At 42.5% G+C, this 24,478-nt stretch overlaps 1 protein-coding gene across 7 annotated transcripts in view; it reads right to left on the minus strand.

The window, feature by feature from the left end:
* Positions 1-24,478, minus strand: part of SYBU (syntabulin) — an 89,378-nt gene that overhangs the window by 36,497 nt on the left and 28,403 nt on the right. For 4 of the 7 annotated variants that reach the window (XM_018058358.1, XM_013969267.2, XM_018058355.1 and 1 more), the window contains exons 4-5: positions 20,901-21,098; positions 18,349-18,408 (exon numbers count right to left, since the gene is read on the minus strand). In XM_018058358.1, coding sequence (XP_017913847.1) covers positions 18,349-18,408; positions 20,901-21,098 — 258 coding nt within the window. The remainder of the gene's footprint in view (positions 1-18,348; positions 18,409-20,900; positions 21,099-24,478) is intronic. The other 3 variants (XM_018058357.1, XM_018058356.1, XM_018058359.1) reach the window with 1 other exon arrangement.

Here is a 24,478-nt window from a genome sequence, read left to right on the forward strand (position 1 = left end):
GAGCGGAGGGACGGGCTAGGAGGCAAGCAGGTGTGAGGTAGGTGAACTAGCTCTTGCACTCTCACCCTGGGACACCTGATCAAGGCCAGCAGAGCCGGGCACCTCTGGGGAGGGGACGCCATGCTCCCACTGCGCCTTCAGAGCTGGGTGCTCCCTGGGCAGAGGCCAGGCATTCTGCAAACAAGCTGAGCTCCCAGCAGCAAGCTCCAAAGGTCACCTCACCCCATTGTTTAACCCACTGAAAACTACTGAGACTCTCAAGCTTCTGAACAAAATGTTTTTGAATGTCCCTCTGAAAATGTTCTCTGCTGGTTCTTGTGTGGTGCCTGGCATTTAAGAAGAATGAAGCTCTCTCACCATCAGATTATGCTCTGCACACAAATTATGCTCTGCATTTCCATGGATTTGTTTAATGGAACCTTCCCCAGGCTCTCAACTCAAAGTGACATCTGGCACGAAGCACGCGTTCCCCGGCCAACCCTTTGCTTGCCTGGCTCCTCTGCCCCACCCCCCGATGCAAGTTAACTTTTAATTCAAGTGTACTCAGTGTTCCTTAGTCTCTCCACCTCTCTCCTCCCCATTCCACACTGTTCTAAGAAAAGCCACAATGGAATGGAAAGGCAAAGCAGATTATGAAAAAAACATTAAGGCCACTCTCTTTAGGACCACTGGACAGTTGTTTGCATGGCAGTGAAATGAAGAGGATAAGTAGGAAGTTGTTTGTTGTTTAGTTGCTAAGTCGTGTCTGACTCTTTGCTACCCCATGGCCTGCCAGGCTCCTCTGTCCATGAGATTTCCCAGGCAAGAATACTGGAGTGGGTTGCCACTTCCTTCTCTAGGGAATCTTCCTGACTCAGGGATCCAACCCACGTCTCCTGCATTAGCAGGTGGATTCTTTACCACTGAGCCACCAGGGAAGCCCAAGTAGGAAGTCTCCCCAAACAATTAAACAGTATGTGACTCATTTCTGTGACCTACATCCATAAGCATCCCAAAGGAACAAAACCTACAAGGCTCAAAAGGAACAAACTGGCTAAAACTGAATTCCAGTATCTCCTTGGTGTACAGCATCACAAAGGTATCTTCCAGGCTCTAGAAGGGCATGTCCATCTGTCCACAAACATCCAATGAGGACCTCTTAAGTTCTAGGTCCTGTGCAATTTAGGGAGAGCACAAAGGCAAATGGCTCCATGTTTGCATTTTACCCTTGGGCTCCAACATATTTGTAGGGGCAGATACCTAAGGTGGTAGAGATTATTTTTAAAATGAAAGGAACTGATAAAACATACATTTCAATGTAGTGATTACCTCTGGGGAAAGGCCGAGAATGGGATCTGGAAGAGCCTGTAGGCAGCTTCAGTATGGTAATTCTTACAGCGGACAGCGGGTCACAGTGCCTGCTTTATTATTATTCTCTCTAGCTTATATATGGCTTTTCCAAGTGGCACTAGCGGTAAAGAACCCACCTGCCAACACAGGAGATGTAAGAGATGTGGATTGGCTTCCTAGGTTGGGAAGATCCCCCGGAGGAGGGAACGGAAGTCCACTCCAGCATTCTTGCCGGGAGAATCCCATGGACAGAGGAGCCTGGTGGCTATAGTCCATGGGGTCACAAAGAGTCTGACACGACTGAGCAACTTAGCATGGCCAGTACAGCATAGCTTACATATGTTATATCTGTTCTTTATGGGCAGTATATTAAATACATAATATTTAAAAAGAAAGAAATAAGGCAGCATAAATAATTTAAAATAAAAAACAAAATGTGGGGGATGGAAAGAATGAAAGAAGGAAGAAAAGAAGGGGAAAAAAACATGGTCCACATCCTAAAGAGGCTCACATCCTAGTAGAGGAAAGAGTCATGTTAACTACAACATGGTAAGCATGACAACAGAACTTTTTAAAAACTCCAAAGAAGTACATGTGGCTTCCCTGGAGGCTCAGTGGTAAAGAATCCGCCTGCCAATGCAGGGGACTTGGGTTGGAGCCCTGGGTCAGGAAGATTCCCTGGAGAAGGAAATGGCAACCTACACCATTATTCTTGCTTGGGAAATTCCATGGACAGAGGAGCCTGGCGGGCTACAGTCGATGGGGGTCTTAAAAGAGTGAGAAATGACTTAGCAGGTAAAATATAACAAGGAAGTACACAGTACTAAAGTTAACAGCAATGGCATGTAAAATTCAGATCCCTGAGTGTCTTCACACTTAAAAACCTAGTTTTACCCTTTATAAGTGTCAATCTAGCATTACTTCCCCGAGACCCTTCCCAGAACCCCAAAGTCTGGGTTCCATGGTCCTCCTCGGTGTACTCAGGGGACTCAGCACTCTTCCCAGAAACACATCACATCACACACGTACGTGGTGCCCCTGGTTTACTGTTGTATTCTGGTGCCTGGCTCACTGGCTGCCACATCAATAAAGAGTTTCTGAAACAACCAATGAGGAGCATTACTGGGTTGCCTGGAGAATCCCATGGACAGAGGAGCCTGACAGGCTACAGCCCATGGGGCTGCAAAGAGTCAGACACAACTGAAGCAGCTTAGCACACATGCACAAACTGGGTTCACATCTGTGAAGTGGTAACTGAGACAGAAGAGAAAAGAAAGGATGGAAACGCAAAGCTGGAGAATCTCATCCCAGATTCAAGAAGGCCCCAGTTCCACACAGACAAAACCCCCCCACCACCCCTGGTAAGCCGGGCTCGGCCATATAGGAGACCACGGCACTGCCCACAGATCCTGAACTACTGCTCTCTATTGCACGAAGGAGATCAGCCCTGGGATTTCTTTGGAAGCAATGATGCTAAAGCTGAAGCTCCAGTACTTTGGCCACCTCATGCAAAGAGTTGACTCATTGCAAAAGACTCTGATGCTGGGAGGGATTGGAGGCAGGAGAAGAAGGGGACGACAGAGGATGAGATGGCTGGATGGCATCACTGACTCAATGGACGGGAGTCTGAGTGAACTTCGGGAGTTGGTGATGGACAGGGAGGCCTGGCGTACTGCGATTCATGGGGTCACAAAGAGTCGGATACGACTGAGCGACTGAACTGAACTGAACTGCACTAAGGAGGACCAAAGCCTCTCAGCCTGATCCTCTGCTTCCTCTGCAAACACCGGGGGGAAAGCACTGAAGTCAGATAGGAACCCAGGATCAGGTTCAGGCACAGCCTCCATCTCTCAATAACAGTCAGGCCCGCCAGTCGCTGGGGCAGAAATCAGATCTTCCTGGCAAAGGCTTGCAGAGCCTGCGTTATCTCAGCCACAGGGGTGAGCACAAGAGGCCAAAACTGCGGGAAGATCCAGTTTCCCTGAATAATGTTGCTGCCACACAGGACAAGGGAACACCCCTCCCTCTGAAACTGCTGTAAACTCCCTTGGATAAAAAAGGACTCAGCAAACAGAACTGCCAACTGAGACCTCAGAATGCTCCTCAGATGTCAACAGAAGGACGTGATCCCCAACTCATGACAGCAGCACCGGTCACCTAACAAACGCTTGACAAATTGTGCATCATCGGAACGTGTGCCTGTCTGACTAAAGACATTGGGAAAGGAAAGTGGGGCTTATGTTGGTCACAGACCAGTGTTATATCGATAAAAGGTCGCTGTGCTAGTGGGATGTTGCTATGGATTTGATTTTTGCCTTGAAATATTCCAAGAGAAGGCTTATTCTAGCTTCATTACCTGATACTGCATCTGAAATTAGGTTTAGCAAAATATATTTAGTTCTATGCTTGGACAGATAGCGAGTCCCAGGTCCCCAACCTCTAGAGACCTCTTATTAAATCACCTTCTACAAATGTCCGCCCCTTTTTTTCCATTCAAGCAAATTGGTATAGCCCTTATTCCACATGCCACGCTCTTTCCAGGGCAAACAGATGGAAGGAAGAGAACATGCCAGAAATAAGAAATGGAAAATGAAAATGACATTGTAATGAAAATAAAACTGCAAAATATTATCTGGGTCAACTCTTCATGCGTTTTAAAATCAGCACCAGCAGGCTCCGCACATATGGCGTTGGTTTTATTCTTTTTTTTGGTTCAGATGTCACAGAGGATTAGTGCAAAAGGAAAAACCCCAGCATGGGGCCTATTTTTGTACAGATTAATCAATCATTTCCCTTCCTTTCCTTTCCAATCACTCCCAAAACTCAACTTAATGAAACGGCTCTCATTCAAAATATGTCATTTATTGCACTCTGAATGGAAAACTTTTCAGGAAAGGAAGTGAGCTTAGAATCTGAACCTAAGTTTTTAAATGTCACATTTTTAATTCAAGGTATAACTATTCACTACACTTAGCTACAGCCCAGCCCCTTTTAGCTTACATATCTGCTGTGGACTCTTAGATATCCGTTAGTGGCAGCAGAATGAATTAGTAAACATTTCATTATGTAGATCTAGATACGGCCATTTGACAAAAACAGAAAGCCACACATTTGAAAAGAAAAAACTACTGCACATCTCACGTTTTGTTTTGTTGTCTACATTTTCAAGTACATTGAATGTCATAATTCCCATCAGAAAACCAAGAACCAAGCACATGGTTAGGTTCTTAGTATTTGCTAGGAAATTTGATAAGCTGAATGGAATCAAACCAAAGAACTGTTCAAGCTCGTCGATACACTCTCCCTTAACTACAAGCCACTGTAAAAATGATGATAACAACGCTTGCAGTAATCATAATACAACAGCAGTGACTATTTAGTATATGTCATGTGCTACTGATGATGTCACTGAATTATCAAAGTAGCCTTATGTCATAGGTATTATTATTAGTTTACTATATAGATGAGGGACAGGGAGGCCTGGTGTGCTGTGGTCATGGGGTCGAAAAGTGTCAGACACAACTGAGCGACTGAACTGAACTGATACAGATGAGGAAACAGAGGGCAAACTCCAGTATTTTGAGGCTGAAAAAATTCCCATACTCTGCTGGTTTGCCGAGATGGGTGGGAGAATTTGTCACAGACACACTGAAATGGAGCCCATAATACCAAAAGTGAAAGTGAAAGTGGCTCAGTCGTGTCCAACTGACTGAGTCGTGTCCAGCTGTTTGCAACCCCATGGACTGTACAGTCCACGGAATTCTCCAGGCCAGAATACTGGAGTGGGCAGCCCTTCCCTTCTCCAGGGGATCCTCCCAACTCAGGGATCAAACCCAGGTCTCTCGCATTGCAGGCAGATTCTTTACCAGCTGAGCCACAACTAATGAGGTGAAAAACTTTGCAGAAAGCATCATCGACATTGTTTCCATGTCTTTAAAGCCATGATCACTACAGAGTGTATCATGAACCTTTATTTGTCTGCTGTCCCTTTGATGAGTGGAAATTATATTTATAAAAATATTAAGACAGTGACCTAAAGCCTGACCTCAGTGACAAAATCAGAGCCAGAGGAGTCACCAGGACATTCACATCCTCAAAGGGTGGTAACTTTTCACCATTTGGGGCAATTAAAATTGAGCCATGACTAACAGCTGGAAGAGATGACATTACACCAGTTCTCCTCTGCATGAACGGTTAGTCATGAGTACAGAAAATAAGAGACATTTACAATCTAGTGTGACACTCTGTGCTCACTGTTGTATATAACTAAAAATGAATCACTCTTACACCAGTACAGCGTATATTCTGCTTTTTGTCTAGACCTGCTAGATGCCAGCTACCTATTGTGGACAGTCTGAAGATCTAATTTAATGTAATTTTAGAATTACTGAACTAAAGTTGGGGTAACCATACGTATAGTCTTTTGTTTCCACTCATTAATTTTAACACCGCAGGCATTAATCATTCACCCAGCAGATGAAAATTGCTCTAAGATGACTCATGTGTTTTACAACATTGCAAACCCAACCCTTATGCTCTTGGAAGGTACAATAAAGTGGAAGTGTTAGAGCAAATCATTAATAAACACAAAATTCTTCCCCATCCCAATTCCGTGGACCTGAAGAGTTTCTGAATTTTTCCTGAGCACTATATGAGAAAAATAAATTAAAACTGGTTAGAGAGATGGTCTCTGAATAATTTCCATGGTGAACTGGCAGAGATGAGCACATAAGCAAGATCACTCTTGATAATAAATACATAGAGTCTCAGCCTACACAGAGGCCCCATTGCACACTTTGTGCAGGGCCAATTAGCATTAATTGTGACTGTGCTCATCTATTCCCATAGCACGTCACTGAGTAAGGACAAGCTCTGCATTTACAAATGCAGCATGCAAGGCTAAGAGTTAGGAGAGCATTCTAAAATGTAATCATCCAGGTCCATCTTTTCCCCTTTGCCTCAAATGGCAGATTCACAAATGACAAGGGGTATTTAAAACAATATAGGTTTGTATTTTTCAAAGTTTAGTTTCAGACTCTGCATTCAGGATATCTGAAAGGGAGACAGAGTTGAAAATTTGTTTCCAGACTACATTTTTAGCCTACCACAAGTAACTTGACACACACATATACACAAAGAACATATCCTCTGGGATCCAATATAATTATTTACTTACTGTGACTAATATGACTTACTTAGAAGATAAGCTCCGTAGACTTTCATGGCAAACACTGCCTCTGCAAACAGCCTCCCACCACAGGCTGGGGTATGTCTTGTGCAGAAATACAGTATGTGCAGCTCAGCTCATCTCTCCGTGGAGTACAGTCTCAGAGTGGGGTATCCATGGAGACCGAGCCTCCTACTTGTACAGGGCAAGGAAGTTACTCTGCTGGGCACCATAGCAACAGGAGGCAGAGGGGAGGCTGGCCAATCAGGAGAGAGCACAAGAGCTTCTCCCTGGTGACTGCAGCATTTCAAATGAAACCATCGCCCTCATGAATGGACACAAAGCATTTAAGGAAACATCAGATTGTCAAACAGGTAAAGGCCTACAGGACAGTCAAGGCTAATCTTTGGCAATTATGGAGCAACACTTAAGAGTCTTTATATCCCAAAGAGCAAGGAAGAAATTACATCAAAATCCAACACATTCTTACATGTAATGGTAAGCACGTGACACTTCGAGGAAAATTTTCTGTGTACTTCCTGACTTCCAGCTATTTAAATATGCAAGGCACTTCACAGTTCTCTCCGGGAGGGAGGACCAGGAGACAATCCTTGGTCTGAAGGGAGAAAATGGAACTGATGGCTGTCTGAGACAACTGTTAGCACAGTGTTTCCAAACAGGAATTTGCTTAGAGCCAAGATGTTTATCAAACGTCCAGAAAAGCCCTTTATTATATTAGAATAATTCTTACTAACAAGGTAACTGTGATAAAATAGGACCAATGCAAACAAGATGGGAAGCGAGCATTCAAATACCTTAAAGTTGTGCTATTTGTAAACTTTGCTCATTTAATGACCGTGATGATCATTACTGAGCACACACTGCAGAACAGGAACACACGGTAACTACAAACACTTGCCAAACGCTGACACTGGTTCTTGCAAAGGTATAGGACATGCACGTTTACCTCTCAGCATTGTGCAGTATTTCCTGAATGCACATACAGGCATATCTCACCTTACTGTGTTTTGCTCTATTGTGTTTCGCAGATACTGCATTTTTCAAAAAATTGAAGGTATGTGGTACCATGAGTTGTCAGATGATGATCAGCATATGATAGCATAAAGTATTTTTAAATGTATATATTTTTAGACCTAATGCTATTGCACATTTCATATACTACAGTAGAGAGTAAATATAACTTTTATATACTTTAGGAAACCAAAAAAATTCATGTGACTCACTTCATTGCAATATTCACTGGACTGTAGTGGTCTGGAACCAGACCCACAAAATCTCTAAGGTAGGCCTGTACTCGGTTACATACATAACATGTTTTATGATTCTCTCAGCAACATGAGAAAGATAAGTATTAATTATGCCTCCATATGACAAAAGAGAAACCATTTCCTCATATTTACAAAAGAAATTATCTGGCAGGTGAACTCCCCTGCCTCCCACTGCTTGGCAAGTGACGTGGTGCACCCTATTCAATACCTAAATATAAGGTGAGGCACTCTCTTCCCACAGTTACCTCACACAAAAGAAAGCTCCTTATTTTATTTTTTTAATATAAATTTATTTATTTTAATTGGAGGTTAATTACTTTACAATATTGTATTGGTTTTGCCATACATCAACATGAATCTTTAAAGTCTTTCCAAAGCCTCTTATTATAGAGATCTCTCCTATAATTACCTTCTTTGAACAAAAAGTGTCTTTTGAAAAAGACACATGGGACTGAATCGACCTCAATCAGTATTGTTTTGAGCTGCCTTCAGGGGTCGACTGACAGGATTGTTTAAAATGAAGGGGGCCAAGAAATTCAAAAGCAGATTTTTTAATTATTCCTGTGGTATGACTGGTATGACTCTTCCAGCCTTTTTTAAAGATCAGTTTAAATAGCAGTGTTGTTCAGTCGCTAAGTCGTGTCTGACTCTTTGCAATCCCATGGACCGCAGCACGCCTGGTCTCCCCTATCCCTCACTGTCTCCCTGAGTCTGCCCAAGTTCATGTCCACTGAATCGGTGATGCCATCCAACAATCTCACGCTCTGCTGCCTCTGCTATTAAATAGCAATAGTCAAAGTTTAAGTTGTGGAGATTGGAAAAAAAAAAAGCATACTTTTTGCTAACTGGACTTAGTAACTGAATAGCTCTGGGTATTGACTGATACTGACATTGCATCTACAGGGGAACAGAAAAACCAGCTGCCCCCATGCTCTCCATGGGTGCTGTGATGGTCTGCGAGCTGTCCTCCAATGTCCATTCCCATTCTTTCTTTCTTCCATAATAAAAGATGCCCAGCTGACTAAGATGTCCTGGGATATAATTGGAAATGACATGTGCCACTTCTGTGCCCTGACCCTAAAATGATTGGGATCCCCTGGTCCCTCTCTCCCTCCTTCTTCCTGGAGGACAGCTGACCTGACACGCTGCCTACCAGCCTCAGTCCCCCAGACACCTAGGGACTGTTTTATGACGAAGATCAGCTTCTGTCTAGTTTTTAACCTCTGGATTTGGGAGCCTCTTTTTACATTAACTTAACAGCTACCCTCACAGTACTCGTAGGCTCGAAAATAATGTCCAATGAGAGCTCCAGATATAAATTCAAAATGGCTTTGTATCAAACAAATTGGGCAGAAGTGAAGATAACTTGCACTGGAAAAGACACCCGAGTTGAAAACTAGCTCCAGGGATGAGGAGGGCAATAACTTTTTTATATTAATGATGAATAACAAGATCCCTGCTTCTAAATAAATAACAGAGTATACATTTATGTGTTTAACTAAAAAATAAATTTAAAAAACCTACCAGCTATTGACTATTTCATCCATCTCTAAAGGTTTACTCGAGTTAGCAAATAAAATAAAATGTTTTTAATCTCATTAGGAAAATGCAGGACCTTGTATTCTCTCATATACACTGTCTCTTGCACTTGGCTCTGTTTTCACTGCCTCCTCCTTCATTAACCTGTTTCCAGTTTCATCTCTTGATAATGCAAGCTCCACAGAGCAACCAAAAGGGCCTTGAACATACACACTAAATTGTGCTGCGTTGAGAGCATGCTCAGTTGTGTCTGACTCTGCTCTATGGACTGTAGCCCACCAGGCTTCTCTGTCCAGGGAATTTTCCTGGCCTAGGGGTCGAACCTGCATCTCCTGTGACTCCTGCATTGGCAGGCAGACTCTTTATCACTGAGCCACCTGGGAAACCCATATATTAAATTATGTCTCTCTTAATACTGGCCAGTAGGTTCCCATTGCTTGATGCAGACTTCACCTGCAATTACTCTTTCTTCTTCCTAGCTCACTGCTTCACTCACTGTCCCCTCAAACCCTCCGCAAGTGCAAAGGAATATGACTAAGCTCTCAGCTCAAATGTCACCTCCCCAGACACTCCCTGCCCAATGCTCATCACCGGCTATAGCATTACCTTGTTTTACGTGTCACTATCTGAACTTACTTATCTTGTCTGTCTGCTTGTGTATCAGCCATCTCCCTATATCAGGCAGGTTCCAAGAGAACGGGCATCTTGTTTGTTTTTCCCCCTCCTCTGTCCTGAAAGCCTGGAACAATGGTGTCAGCACAGAATAAATGCTTTGTAAATACTTGCTGAGTAAATGAGTGAAAGCTGGTCAATCAGTGTACAGCCAGGATTCAAACTAAAGTTGAGCAGAACCCTTATAGGTGGTGAAGTGAGTGAGGATTGCTGTCTTCTAGGCTCCTACACAAAAATCACCTTCCTGCAAAGCCACAAACATTCTAGTCCATGTAACGGATTTGAATTCAAAACGGCTTGGATTGTAAGTCCACTGCGGCCAGTTTCCTGAAGCTCACCTCACTTAACTGTGGCCTGCAGCCACACTGCCTACTGCTGAAACTTGGCTGCTGTTAGACACAGGTTCAGGTGGAGAAGACCGTAACTCACTGAATTACCCCAACGAACTTACATAAGTTTGGTTCACACATAACTTCCATCAGTAGCCCAGTCCACCCAAACGCCACCCACCTAATTATACAGACAAAGAAGACAGAGAAGTCAGGGTACTTTTCCCTCCACCTCCTTTCTTGTTAGGTGCATTGTTTTGCTGGGTTTCCCTAGTGGCTCAGATGGTAAAGAATCTGCCCGCAATGCAGGAGACCCAGGTTTGATCCCTGGGTTGGGAAGATTCCCTGGAGGGGTCATGGCAACCCACTCCAGTAATCTTGCCTGGAAAATCCCATGGACAGAGGGGCCTAGTAGACTACAGTCCAGTCACTCAGTTCAGTCATGTCTGACTCTTTTTGACCCTGTGGACTGCAGCTTGCCGTGGACTACAGTCCATGGGGTTGCAAAGAGTCAGACACGACTGAGCGGCCAACACTTTGCTACCAAAGTGCAGGGTTCCCTCACATGCAGCCTGGGAATTCCCTGGCTCTGGGTTCTGGTTCCTTGACCTTTCTCTGGCCTCTTCACGACGGGAAAGGGCTCCAAGCTGTTGCCATCCCCATACTGGTTGTGCTATGTGCTAAGTTGCTTCAGTTGTGTCTGACTCTTTGCAACCCTATGGACTATAACCCTCCAGGCTCCCCTGTCCCTGGGATTCTCCAGGCAAGAATACTGGAGTGGGTTGTCATGCCCTTCTCCAGGGGATCTTACCAACCCAGGGATTGAACCCATGTCTCTTATGTCTCCTGCATTGGAAGGTGGGTTCTTTACCACTAGCTCCACTTGGGAAGCCCCATACTGGCTGGGTTTCCTTAATTAAGCCCATTAATTATGCAGTCTCCTCAATAAACTCTTCTTAGTTGGCTGGGGCTTGGGGGGGAAGCCCAATCTAAAGCATATATCTGCATGATTTATAATTCTTCGTTTATAGGTTTGTGTGTAAAAGAAATTTTCAGGTTTATTTCTCTTGGGCTGGTAGTTGATAAACATCTTTAATGGTGGGTGTGTGGTCTGTTGGGATATCTGCTATGTGTGAGATACCACTAACGCTTTGTTCTCAGCACATTAGAGCACTTAGGAAGCATCTGGCGAGCCCTCAAATCGGTAGCTATAACACTGTAGGTGCAATAAATCCCAGTAGACCTGGGATATGGACAGCAGTCACCTCTGAGAAGAAGAGGATTATAACTCACTATTCTTATGGGAAAACCATTAGCAGACCATTTGGCCCCATCACATTGATTGGGTGCACCGTCAGAGGCACAGATGGGAGAGAGGCATGAGAGTAAATATGTAAGTGACCCTGCCATAAAGATAAACACCCAGGGCTCCTCATCGCTTTCAGCTTTCTGGTCTCTGCTGGGGAGAAGAGGCAGCCTATACAGCAGCTCATCATAAAACATTCTGTGCTGATTCCTGTGGGGACATTTTTTCTCTCAGAGTGGAAGTTTCAGAGATCCACTTCAGTGTCAGTGCAAAAGCTCCTGCTTAAGTTGACAAAACCTACTGATCATTGTTTATGAAACTATTAATGACAGACAGGGCGGCACATAAAACACTGTGACAAGGTAGAGAAAGAAGTAGATTTGATCGAGTGGAAAACTCTGAAGACCTTAACATTCTTTGATGTTGACATCTTCATGGTTTATTTTCCTGATCTGCATCCAAATAGCCTCCTGTGTTCAATTTTCTGTATTTCATTGAAGTTACATTGAGGTTCATCGATTTGGTTAGCAGCAGCCAGCATAATAAGTATATGGACTGTATCAGATAATCTATAGGGCTCCACAGATATTTTTTTTTAATCCCTATCTTATATCAACACATCTTTCTCAATTGTCATACTTCCCTGTTACAATTAAAATTTTTCCTTTGAAGATGGACCTTACAACCAGTGTGGTAGTTAAGAGTCAAAAGCAAAACTACACTGTTTAGAATCCATTTACAGACTGTGACCTTGCATGAATGAGCTTCTCTCTGCCAGTTTCTCCATCTGTAAAAGAGGGGACAATGATACCCCCTTCTCACACTGATACTAGGATTAAATGAGTAAAGTCCTTGGAATTTTGCCTGGGACAGTCAAGGCTCAATAAATATGAGCTACAACAATTTTTAATCAAAATTCAGAGTCATGCAAGCCCATGATTACATCTAATACAGTCTTTCAGATATGTTTAGCATCTGAAACGGACTAAAGACTTTATTTGAGATTGGGCTTTGCTGCTGAAAGAACTTTGATTGAAACTATAAGCTATTAGAAAAGCACTGCCTGACAGAGAATGCAGAATGTTTTCATATAACCCAAATCTCTTTTAGCATTAAAATTTTAATTTTTCCATTCTGTGAAAATATTTCCAAAATGCTTCAGGAATTTTCCTGCCTTCATACACATCACTTTCTGCCAACTGCACCATCACAATGACTCAGCCTGTTTCTAGAACATTAACTATTGCCTTAAGTGCTATAAGAAGCCTCTCATGTAGTGCTAGGGATAAAGCATGTGCCTGCCAATGCAGGAGATGCAAGAGATGCGGGGTCAGGAAGATTCCCTGGAGTAGGGAATGGCAACTCACTTCAGTATTCTTGCCTGGGAAATCCCACAGACAGAGGAGCCTGGCAGGCAACAGCCCATGGGGTCACAAAGAGTCAGATACAACTGAGCACACACACACACACACACACACACACTAACACACAAGTGCTACAAACAGTTAATAGGCCATTGTGCTAGTGGTCTTTTGTTTGCTTTTTTCATATTTTCCCTTTCATATTTTCTCTTTCCTCATTGTCAAACCATCATCTGTCAGTCAACTCATGCTCTCTCCAGTGTCCTCCAATAGCAAACACTCCTCCTGTTTTATGTGAACTGGGAGAACATGACATGCTAGAATTTTGTTTTAATAAACATAAGTTCTGTGTGATAGTTTCAAGGATTTTCCTGTAAACAAAGTGCAAGGAATCTCTGATAACTATTTTAAGAGCAATGAATGACTGTTATTAACATTTACTAAGGAATTGTTTTGTGCCAGATGGAACGCTGGGCATTTTACATTCTTTAATCTGTTTAATGGACACAATAACCCATTCTAAAGATGCCAAACACAAAGTTTCTGGAAGATAACAAGTGGCTGAAGAGTGCACAGTTAAAGAGGTGGTATGAAACTGTGAGCCTGGTATACTGGACTCCTGAGTCTGGTGGTTAGTAAGGTATCCCCGCAGCCCCACCCCACCCATCCATTCACACTTTTCCCCCCCAAGAAACCACAAGCTGGGTAATCTGTGGAGAACTGTGAGCTAAGTTCTTGAGTCTCCTCTTTGTAGTCAAGTTATTGTAAGAACACATGCCCCGCTTGCACCCCACCCTGTACATTGTCCCTTTTATTTGACAGGACTAACTTTGAAGTGAAAGGGACGATGCCCCTGATAAGCACGGGAACACCTGCGGGCCATTGCCTGTGTGCGAAAGAGCCTCTGTCTCCTTAAACCAGTGTTGATTAATCACTAATCCAGTTGGTGCCTTCTGAGTTTTCTAGCAAATGCCTCTGAAAGTGGGAAATCATCTTTTTAAAGTCACCCATCCTCTGTTACTGTGGTGAGGTTATCACAGTTCATCTGGCCAGGTTTCTGATTTCAGTAGCCTGGGTGGTGTCTGATGACAGGGGAATACTAACTTAGTCTGAATGCTGATGGTGGCGGTGACATCTTTCCAAGGTAGATTGTAACATTTCGGTTTCTAAATGTGGATTTCTTTTCAATTATAGTGACCCTAACCGTTTGCTCTTGATCTACCTCCTTAATCGGCAGGTGTTTTTTTCCCCTCCCTTTCACTTTTTCTAATTATTTGTTCAAATTGTGTAGTTGTTTCCCTAGCTCTCCCACAAGCCTTGGGTAGGAAGGATTTAGGACTTGCATTTGTAGAACACTGATACTGGTTCTTTTTCTCCTTTGGGTTAAGATGCTCCCCAGGTAGACAATCAAGTATTAAAGGCGGCCCAGGAAAATCATTTAATGTTCTAGCGCAGAAATCCAATTAAAACTTTCCTTTCTGGGTGACAACAATCTCATCAGGAAAACTGACTGTGGACTAAAATCAGGATAAGCATCTGAGAGAAGGAATGCTAACAATGTAGATCTCTCAAAAGGTGATGGGATTGGCATATATACACTACTATTACATGCTGTGTGCTAAGCTGCTTCAGTCAGGTCCTACTCTTTGTGACCCTATGGACTGTAGCCTGCCAGGCTCCTCTGTCCATAGGATTCTCCAGGCAAGAATACCGGAGCTGATTGCCATTTCCTACTCCAGGCGATCTTCCAGACCCAGGGATGGAACCCACGTCTCTTATGTCTCCTGCATTGGCAGGCAGATTCCTTACCACTAACGCCACCTGGGAAACCCATACACTACTATTAATACACATAAAATAGATGAATAAACAGGACCTACCTACTCTACAGCACAGGGAACTTTACTCAGTACACTGTAATGACCTATATGGGAAAAGAATCTAAAAAGAGAGAATATCTGTATATGTATGGGCTTCCCAGGTGGCACCAGTGGTAAAGAACCTGCCTGCCAATGCAGGAGACATAAGAGACGCAGGTTCGACCCCTGGGTCAGGGAGATCCCCTGGAGGAGGGCATGGCAACCCACTCCAGTATTCCTGCCTGGAGAATCCCATGGACAGAGAAGCCAGTGGGGCAGGGGGTGGCGAATAGTCCATAGGGTTGCAGAGTCGGACACGATTGAAGCAACTTGGCATACCACAGCATGTATATGTGCAACTAATTCACTCTGCTGTATAGCAGAAGATAGCACAACATTGTAAATCAACTATATTCCAATAAAAATGAATTATTATGAAAAGGTCCCTATCAGCATGCCTCCATTGCCTTCCTTTTAATCTGTACTATAGCCCAGCTTTATCGTACAGTTTTCTGTCTTGAATGATAAGGTTCCCAAGAGCAAGGATGATGCTGAGGTCATCTCTGCCTATCTTTCCCACACTCCTCCCACACTAAACATCATTTCATTCTCATTGAAGGATTTACTGCACACCTGTGTCATGACAGACATTGTATTAGGCTCTAGAGACACAGTCTTGAACGTCTGCTGAGTTGACTCATGAAAACATGAAAAAGGCAAAGCCATTATCCAACTGACTACAGGGTTGTTTTCTTTCATTCTTTGGTGGCAATTTTTAATTAAATCTGAATAGGCATTAAGTGATAGAAACCAAAATGAGAGAAGGTGCACTGCCTCCGAGAAGTTCCAGCACGAGCCCTGCCTGGAAGAAGGCAAGGCTTCCATGCTGTGAGTGCCACGGTGCCCTGCTGGGGAGTGCGGGCGTGCTCAGCTTGCCTTTCTAAGCCCTTCCTGGCATCCTATGACACAGTTGCCCTCTCCTTCTGCATTAGGTACCCAGCCAACATTACTATGGAGCTTCCCAACTGGCTCCGTGGTAAAGAATCTGCCTGTCAATGCAGGACATGCGGGTTCAGTCCCTGGGTTGGGATGATCCCTGGAGGAGGGAATGGCAACCCACTCCAGTATTCTTGCCTGGAGAATCACTATGGACAGAGGAGCTTGGTGGGCTACAGTCCATGGAGTTGCAAAGAGTTGGACATGACTGAGTGACTGAGCACACACACACACATACAAAATTATTAGTTCTTTATCTGAACGACCAAAGGGGCATTTCAATAACTCCCTTCCAAGGTGAACAGCAGTTTCCAGAATCTAGAACAACAGACCTAAAATTAAATGGGCCCAGGTTAATGTTAAAGGGCCCTGGAGCATCTGTGTAAGAGACACTAATTGCTTGCTATTTTAATAAACTGGTATTGGTTCTAATGAGTTATTTTAAAAAAGTAGAGCGTACATCAAGAGTGGAAGATGAGTTTAGGCTGAGGGGAGATAGTCACCTGGGGCTGCAGAGGAGGTGGAACATTTTAATAACCGGCGAGCGGTATCATCTTGTGGTTTAAAGACACATTCTCTGCATTTTATAAAGTTTGGAGTAACCCAAGGCCCTTGTGTCCAGAATTTTCTCTCTTCTTAGTTGTGAGACTGACAGGTTTATTCTGCTGAAAGTTCAGAAAGCTATAGGTCCCGGTGCAGACTGTTTTAAATACAAAGAGCTTACTGTACAGACTGAGGAAGGAAATGGCAACCCATTCCAGTATTCTTGCCTGAAGTATCCCATGGACAGAGGAGCCTGGCAGGCTACAGTCCATGGGGTCGCAAGAGTCGGACATGACTTAGCGACTAAACCACCACCACCACTGTGGACCAGTGGGTCCCTACAGATAGGGATCCATTCAAAAGCTCAAGCTACGCCTTTTAGTGATGACATGAAGAATCTCAGGCAACTAAAAAATACACTTTAGGGACCCTTGTGACCTTGACCAAATGCAAATAAATCAAAAGATCGTGAGGTCAGCACTGCTTAGGTGATTAAATCAGAAGCAGTTGACAAAGGTGCTATTTCAGGCTCTGCCTCTGGGCAAGGGTTATTAACTAGGAGTTAAAAATCCTAATAAAGGGGGCCCATAAAACCTCAGAAAATAGTATGTGATATTTTGCGCATATTTTTCTGGAATATGGGTCCATGGCCTTCAGGATTCTCAAAGGATCCATTATTATCAAAACAGCATGAAGAACAACTCGTGTTTCCTTTCTTTCCTCCTTCCTTCTTTTCCTCCCTCCGTCTCTGCTCCTTTTTAGTCTTTTTGTCTGTACTTTCTACTTAAACATCCTCAGCAAGACAAGTAGCTGATCTTCAACAAGTATCTTCTATAGGAACCAAGACTTGCTCAGGGTGAATTCTGCGCATACACATAAGGTTTTTAACCTTACATTAAGATATGATTATTCTTATGATGATTATTGAAACAAGGCTTCCCCTGGGCCTTAGCGGGGAAGAATCCGCCTGCAGTACAGGAGACACGGGTTCTACCCCTCGATCGGGAAGATCCCCTGGAGGATATGGCAGCCCACTCCAGCATTCTTGCTTGGAGAATCCCATAGCCGGAGAAGCCTGGAGGACTGCAGTGCATATGGTCACAAAGAGTCAGACACGACTGAGTGACTGAGCAGGTGATGATTACTGAGACAAGGAAGGGCACGGGCAATCTTGAAGTGAAAGTGAAAGTGTCAGTCACTCAGTCGTGTCCGACTCTTTGTGACCCCGTGCATTGTAGTCTGCCAGGCTCCTCTGTCCTTGGGACTCTCCAGGCAAGAATAATGGAGTGGGTTACCGTGCCCTCCACCAGGGGATCTTCCCAACCCAGGGATCGAACCCAGGTCTCCCACATTACAGGCAGATTCTTTACCATCTGAGCCACCAGGGAAGGCCAGGGATAATCTTAACGGCCATTTAACTTAGTTTGTTTGCTGCACCACACTCGTGTCTTGTTTCACTGTTTATTTGTATAGTCCCCACTGTAAAATGTTTTGAGGATGAGGTGGGGATCGGGGGAGGTGCTGCTGCTGCTGCTGCTAAGTCATTTCAGTCGTGTCCGACTCTGTGCGACCCCAGAGACGGCAGCCCACCAGGCTCCACTGTCCCTGGGATTCTCCAGGCAAGAACACTGGCGTGGGTTGCCATTTCCTTCTCCAATGCATGAAAGGGAAAAGTGAAAGTGAAGTCGCTCAGTCGTGTCCGACTCATAGCGACCCCATGGACTGCAGCCCACCAGGCTCCTCCATTCATGGGATTTTCCAGGCAAGAGTACTGGAGTGAGGTGCCATTGCCTTCTCTGTTGGGGGAGGTGGTGGGTGGTGAATAACAGAAATGAAATAGTTTCAGGTTGCATTCAAATCCTACAATATCTTCACAATAAAAATCTATTTTTTCTTTGCAACCCCTGAAGCCGACACTCTTTCCTGCAGCATTTTACATTCTCAATGCCATAGCCTACCTTTGCTGTTGAGGTCAACCAATGTCGACTGTGCCCTCGATACACACCGGACCCTGTGTGCTAGGAATACAAAAAGAGGATGACAGGGCTTCTGCTCTTAAACTCACATCCTGTATGCCGTAGAAGCAGAATCTATTGGTGACTGCTCCCAACTGGCTAAAAGAAAATTGAAAACATTTCTCCAAGGAAGATACAAGAACAGCCAATATGCACATGAAAAGGCGCTCGTCATCTTTAGCCATCAGGGAAATGGAAATCAAAAGCACAATGAAATACTGCTTCACAGTCACTAGAGTAAGTATAACCAAAAGGATAGACAATAACAACTGCTGATAAGGATGTTGAGAAACTGAAACCCTTAGACCTTGCTGGTGGTATGTAAAGTGGTACAGCCATTAGGGAAAAAAGTTTGGCAGTTCCTCAAAGGGTTAAACGTAGAGTTACCATATGACTTAGACATTTCAGTCTTAGGTATACACCCAAGAGAACTGAAAGTCTGTACGAAAACTTGTATGTGACTGTTCATGGCACCATTATTCACAATAGGTCAAAAGCGGAAGCAACCCAAATGTCCATCAACTGTGATCAGATAAGCAAAGTGTGGTGTGACACCACACTAAGCCAAGATGTTAAAAACAGAAGAAGCTGGAGGTAGTGCTATGAGATATGAGATTTGGTAGGGGATATGAGAACCCTGTACTGGGTGCTCAATTTTTCTGTACACCCGAAATTGCTCACCAAAAGTCTACTTTAAAAAGTGGTATATTCATACAATAGAATATTACTGAGCCATAAAAAGAACGACGGGCTAGTGCATGGACTTGAAAACATCATGCTAAGCAAAAGAAGCCAAACACAAAAGGCCATAGATTATACGATGCCATTATACGTGATGTCCAGAACAGGCAGATCAGACAAAGGGCATGTAAGTGGTTGCCAGGGGCTGGGAGAAAGGAAGAGTGGACAGTGATGTCTCATGGGTATGGGGCTTCTTTGGAGGGATATAAAAATGCCCTGAAATTGGACAGTGGTGATGTCTGTACAATCTTTTGAATATACTAAATACCATGGAAATGTACACTTTAAAGGGGTGAATTTTATAGTATGTGAATTATATCTTAATTTTTTAAAAGGAGAGCTGAGCTGGGGAAGAGAGGAAGGACATTCTAGTTTCTGAATACACAAGGTAATGGTTTATTTCTTGACTATAATTACATTCGGACACAACTTAGCGACTCAATAACAACAATGCAATAATCACATGACATTCTTGAACACACTGTCTCTGTCTTAAGTATATAAAAGAGCATAAAAAGCATAAAAAGGGGTACCCAACACCTCTTTTATAATATCCATCTTTCTCCTATGCTGTCTTCTCCACTGTGTATCATTTTCTTTATTTTCATATTATACCAAAGCAAAAGACAACAAATTCATCTTGACTGACATTTACCAGGAACCAATAGGAAATAAAGGATTTCTTCCTCACACAGTTTAAATTTTGCTCTCAGACTGAACGACATTTTCCCTGATTGACCAAAAGCAAGACGAAGAATAATTCATTAAGATATGCTCTGCATATCAATTATTCACAAAGAACAAAAGCGGAGAGAGATGGAAGTGGATGTTGGACCTTCCAATGGAAGCAGACAAGGACCAAGCTTTGGCTCCATTGAAATAAAGCCACCCACAGCTCTTTGCACAATAATGTCATCACCAAGCAAAAATCAGAAGACAAATGTAAGGAATGGAACTCATGCAAGCCATTAATCTGTCTTTTCAGGCTCATTAATATGTATAGCACAACTGGTGATATTGAAGAAAATAAGGCAACACAGGGGTTGTCTCTCAATGCCAATATTCAGGTCCTTTTACTTTCAAGTTACAGCTTTAGTTTCACTAAAACTGCTCATACACTGTATATATTTTTGAGATGTAAAATACTTATTGTTATATTGCAAATTCTGAGAACTGTTCTGATGTTCATGGCATCTTATTCACTGTAATAATGATCTCCATTTCATCTCAAAGCTTTTACTATTTTGTCATTATTGAATATTCTATATATATACATATACACACATATAGCAGCATACTCACATTTCAGTCTTAAAAAAGCAAATAAAATAGCTGGGTTAGAAAGCACTCCCAGCCTTACAGATCTGCCTCAAGATAACCTGTTCTTTTCTCAATCTGTGCGTACTTTAGATGCTACCGAGTAATTTCTTAGTATAATTTATGCTAGACTTAATTATATAGTTTAAATGTCTGTTAGACCATTCAGTTAACATTTCTTCAAATTTCCTCCCTTTTTAACATGTCTTTATAATAGACCCATATGTCACTATGCATTCTCAATTAACAACTAGTATAGAAAACATTCCACTCTCTGCTCTACCTCTTTCTTAAAAAAAGAGAGAGAGAGATTTCTGGGTACTAGGTACTGCATTAGTGTTCCTCATCCTGATATCCAGGGGCTTCACGTCAAATTTCACTTGAAATCACTCCAGTCGTATTGCTCTGATAAGAACATGAAGAGCAAGGTCACTTACCTGGCTTTACAAGGCCTGACTTCGGTTCCTTCTTGTGTCGCACTGATTGGAGGCTTCCCTCACCAACCATTCCAATTGTGCATTTCTTTCTGGTAAAGTCTTCATCACTTCCAGGGCAAAAGCCAATGGGGCTGTTCCCAGCATCCGAGGGCGTCTTCACAGGCGATACTGACTGGCTACTAGGGCAGCCTGTGTCATCTGGAAGACAGGAATCGACGAGTGTTTAATGAGGAGGAGGAAATCAATGATGGTGCAGGGGAGCCAGGCAGTGAGCCGTGCCCACGCACGCTCACACGCACATACTCTGCTCAGGAGGTGCAGGCTAACTCCTGTGGATGACTTGCCTTTTATTTGCCATATTCTGGCCAATCACATTAACAAAGGAAATATCAACGATCAAAGAACAGATTCTAAGGCAAAACCCTGTAAGACTTTTGGATCACAAATATTTCTGTACCATTCCTGTTGTCCAAACCTAAATTATGCCTGTCTGTTTTAAGGCTTTAGGTAGTATACTTCTGGTTCATATTCACCCACAGATTTCTGATGGGGTTAGTAATAAAACATTTGTCAGAACAACTCAGAATTATTGATATGAATTCTTCAGGGTTGTCTGTATTAGGAAAAAGTTGCTTGAATGTTATTGACCACACCCAGATTTCAATTACTGAACCCATCAGTTGTTTGCCAGAGTTTGAAAGAGAAGACAGCTGACTTCAGGAGTTCAAGGAAGCAGAAGACAGTGATCCTGTTTTATCGTCGAATGCACCTATCCAAACCAAAAGGACATCAATCAGATATTTTGCTGTCTGGGGTAAATGGGTAAAATAAAAATAATATTCAAATTAGAAATGTTCCCTTAACTTTCAAGCTATATATTAACTACCATAGTCATTACTGTAAGTTAATATGCATAATATGCACTGACCTTGTAAATGCTTATTAAGCAAACAAGAAAGCTACATTGCTGATTCCTTTAAGGTATTTCCATATCTACTAAATGTTTATAATGGTTGATTAATTCATTTATACTGTGTTGAGGAGAAGTGTATGGAATTTAAAGCCAATCAGCACTACTTAAAAGTATGTCTACTCAAAATAATCAATTAGTGGTAAATTTTCATTGCTGAAAAATTCTTTATTATATGGAAATATTTTGACAACAGAGCTATTTTAGTGACTAAGTAGGCAAAAAAATGAATAGTACTAATGAATGCTACTAAATGAATTTGGTACTAATAACTTTTAGGACTATTATACTTTTACAAATATTAAAGGAACTAAAATAATTTGCCATCTATCAAAGACTATCATAAAACTTCATGGCTTGAATGAAGACAGAAACAGAACTAGGACTGAATAAAATATACTGGTTGCCTGAATTAAGATGACTAGAGAATCCATCTAAAAAGTAATTGCCATTGCTTCATTTTTGGCCTTTATTTCAATTTTTGTTATGAAATATCCCAGCTTCTAGAACAACGTGAACTTGGCATTAGTAAAATGATGCATCCTTTCAGACTTTTGGACATAATAGTCTGTATCAGATCTCAGTGGTCCATTTCTGGAAGTAAATGGTTTTCAGTGCACAGATCATACCTTCTGTCTTTGCTGCTCTGTTCAATGTGCTATGTTCTTCTTGAACTGAAGAAACTGTGGCTCTGAATCACAAAGCGATGAGAATCCTCTTGGCTGCTACAGCTCAGCTATTTCACTATTGTCCCTGGCTTCTTACTTTTGCCCGTCCCATGCTTTAATCCAAAGAAATCTGAGCTCCTTTCTTAAGGTGCAAAGACAGATTCCAGTACTTTTTCAAGGCTTAACAAGTCTGCCCATGGCCTCAAGAGAGCCTGGTTCCTGATTCCTATCCCAAAGCAGATAAACCCAAACGAATGAAGTCTAATCATCCAAAATTACCTGTTGTCTTTAAAAGTATTTCCTTATGAGTCAGTTCCATAAGTAACTCCTTTTGAAAGAGAGATGGCCCAAATTAACAAAAAGTCATGCTTCAGATAATCTACCCTCGAAAGCAATTTTTCTTGAGAACTCTGACTCCAAGGGACAAAATTAAACAATTTCCAGTACTGAGAAACACTGTCAAAACTGTAATTTAAATAGGTAGAAAACAAACGTGCTTTGTTTGGCTCTACTACCATTGAGCCAGAGTTAAACAAGAAGGAATGCGTGCACGCCACGTTTTCAGTACTAGTCATTGCAAGGGCTACTGGTCTGATTGAAAATTGGGGGCCAAAATTATTCAGAACCGTAGCAGTTTACGGAAGGCAGTAGCAATTTTTCACCTGGCATGTATGTCTCACCTGTCATCAAAATATACAGCCGTTATCTCCAGGGCAGGGATTGAGAAGATGAATACTTAAATAAATCTTTAACTTCAGGTACCTCATACAGCATTTGAATCACCACCTAGTAAACTAGTATTCATTTATCATCTCTTAACTGTCTGGCATTACACTTCATTTTGAGGGGGAAATGATGGGAATATGAGACATCGTCTTTCATTAGTTAAATATATATCGAGTCTTGGCACTGAATCAGCCACAGGAATGTACCCAGCCCCCATACTGATGGAGCTTATAAGCAAGTAAAGGGAGTTGGTAAGTATCACTCCTAGTGCACAGTTCTTGTAAACTGATAAGCCTGTTAAGGCATATCCATACCCCAGAAAAACTGAGTTATGAGAGAAGCTTGGGGTATTTGCCTGTCTAACAGAACCAACACTGACAAAGGAATCTCGTTTTGAAAGGGTGGGGCCATGAATTTTCCTACTGCAGAGACTACACTTTAAGTTATGCAAACTAAGACCTGAGCAAAAACAACAGAAATTCAGTACCAGAGGGTCGACTGGTTAACTGTGGCACCTGAGGTGTTTTCCTCTGCACAGCACTGAAGAAGTGGTTCTTTTTTCCAACAGGTCTTGTTTAGGGCCCTTTCTTTCCTCCCTTTCCCAATCCCTCCTCTTCCTCTCTTCCTGTTTAACTTCATGATCATAGCTGGAAGCAGACCACCAGTCCAGATGAAGATAATATTCCTTTCCAAAATTCTATGTAAAATAGTCTTAGTTCACATTTATTCCAAGATTCTAACAACAGTCAAGCTGATGTTCTTTGGTTGTTCAAGTCTAATCTCGCTACGTGCCAAACTCCATGTAGATACAGCACATGATAGATTTATTTATTAGACCTGCTTCAGTGAAATACTTCATGCCTTCTGTTCCCTGCTGCTATTTTGACTGCTAAATCTGTCTTGTAGAATTACAGCTCTCATTACTTATGTTAGTATAAAGGAATTATCAGTGAAAGAAATTTCTAAGAGGATACCACAAAGAAACTGTTTCTGGGTAGGAAATGGCAGAAATCCTGAATGATTTACCCAGAAAAGTGTGTGTTGTTTTAAATTTCCAGAATGTCTGGGAAAAGTGAGAACATTTCAACGTGCTTCTAAGGAAAACTTAGCTCCAAGGCTTTAGAAAGAGAGTGGAGGAGATTGTCACTTCTACTGAAAAGGGGTTTTTCTCTTAAAACACGCTTAAACACATACCCACACTAGCTCTTACACAG

The sequence above is a fragment of the Capra hircus genome, chromosome 14 (genome assembly GCF_001704415.2).
Source record: "Capra hircus breed San Clemente chromosome 14, ASM170441v1, whole genome shotgun sequence".
NCBI classification, from domain to species: domain Eukaryota; kingdom Metazoa; phylum Chordata; class Mammalia; order Artiodactyla; family Bovidae; genus Capra; species Capra hircus.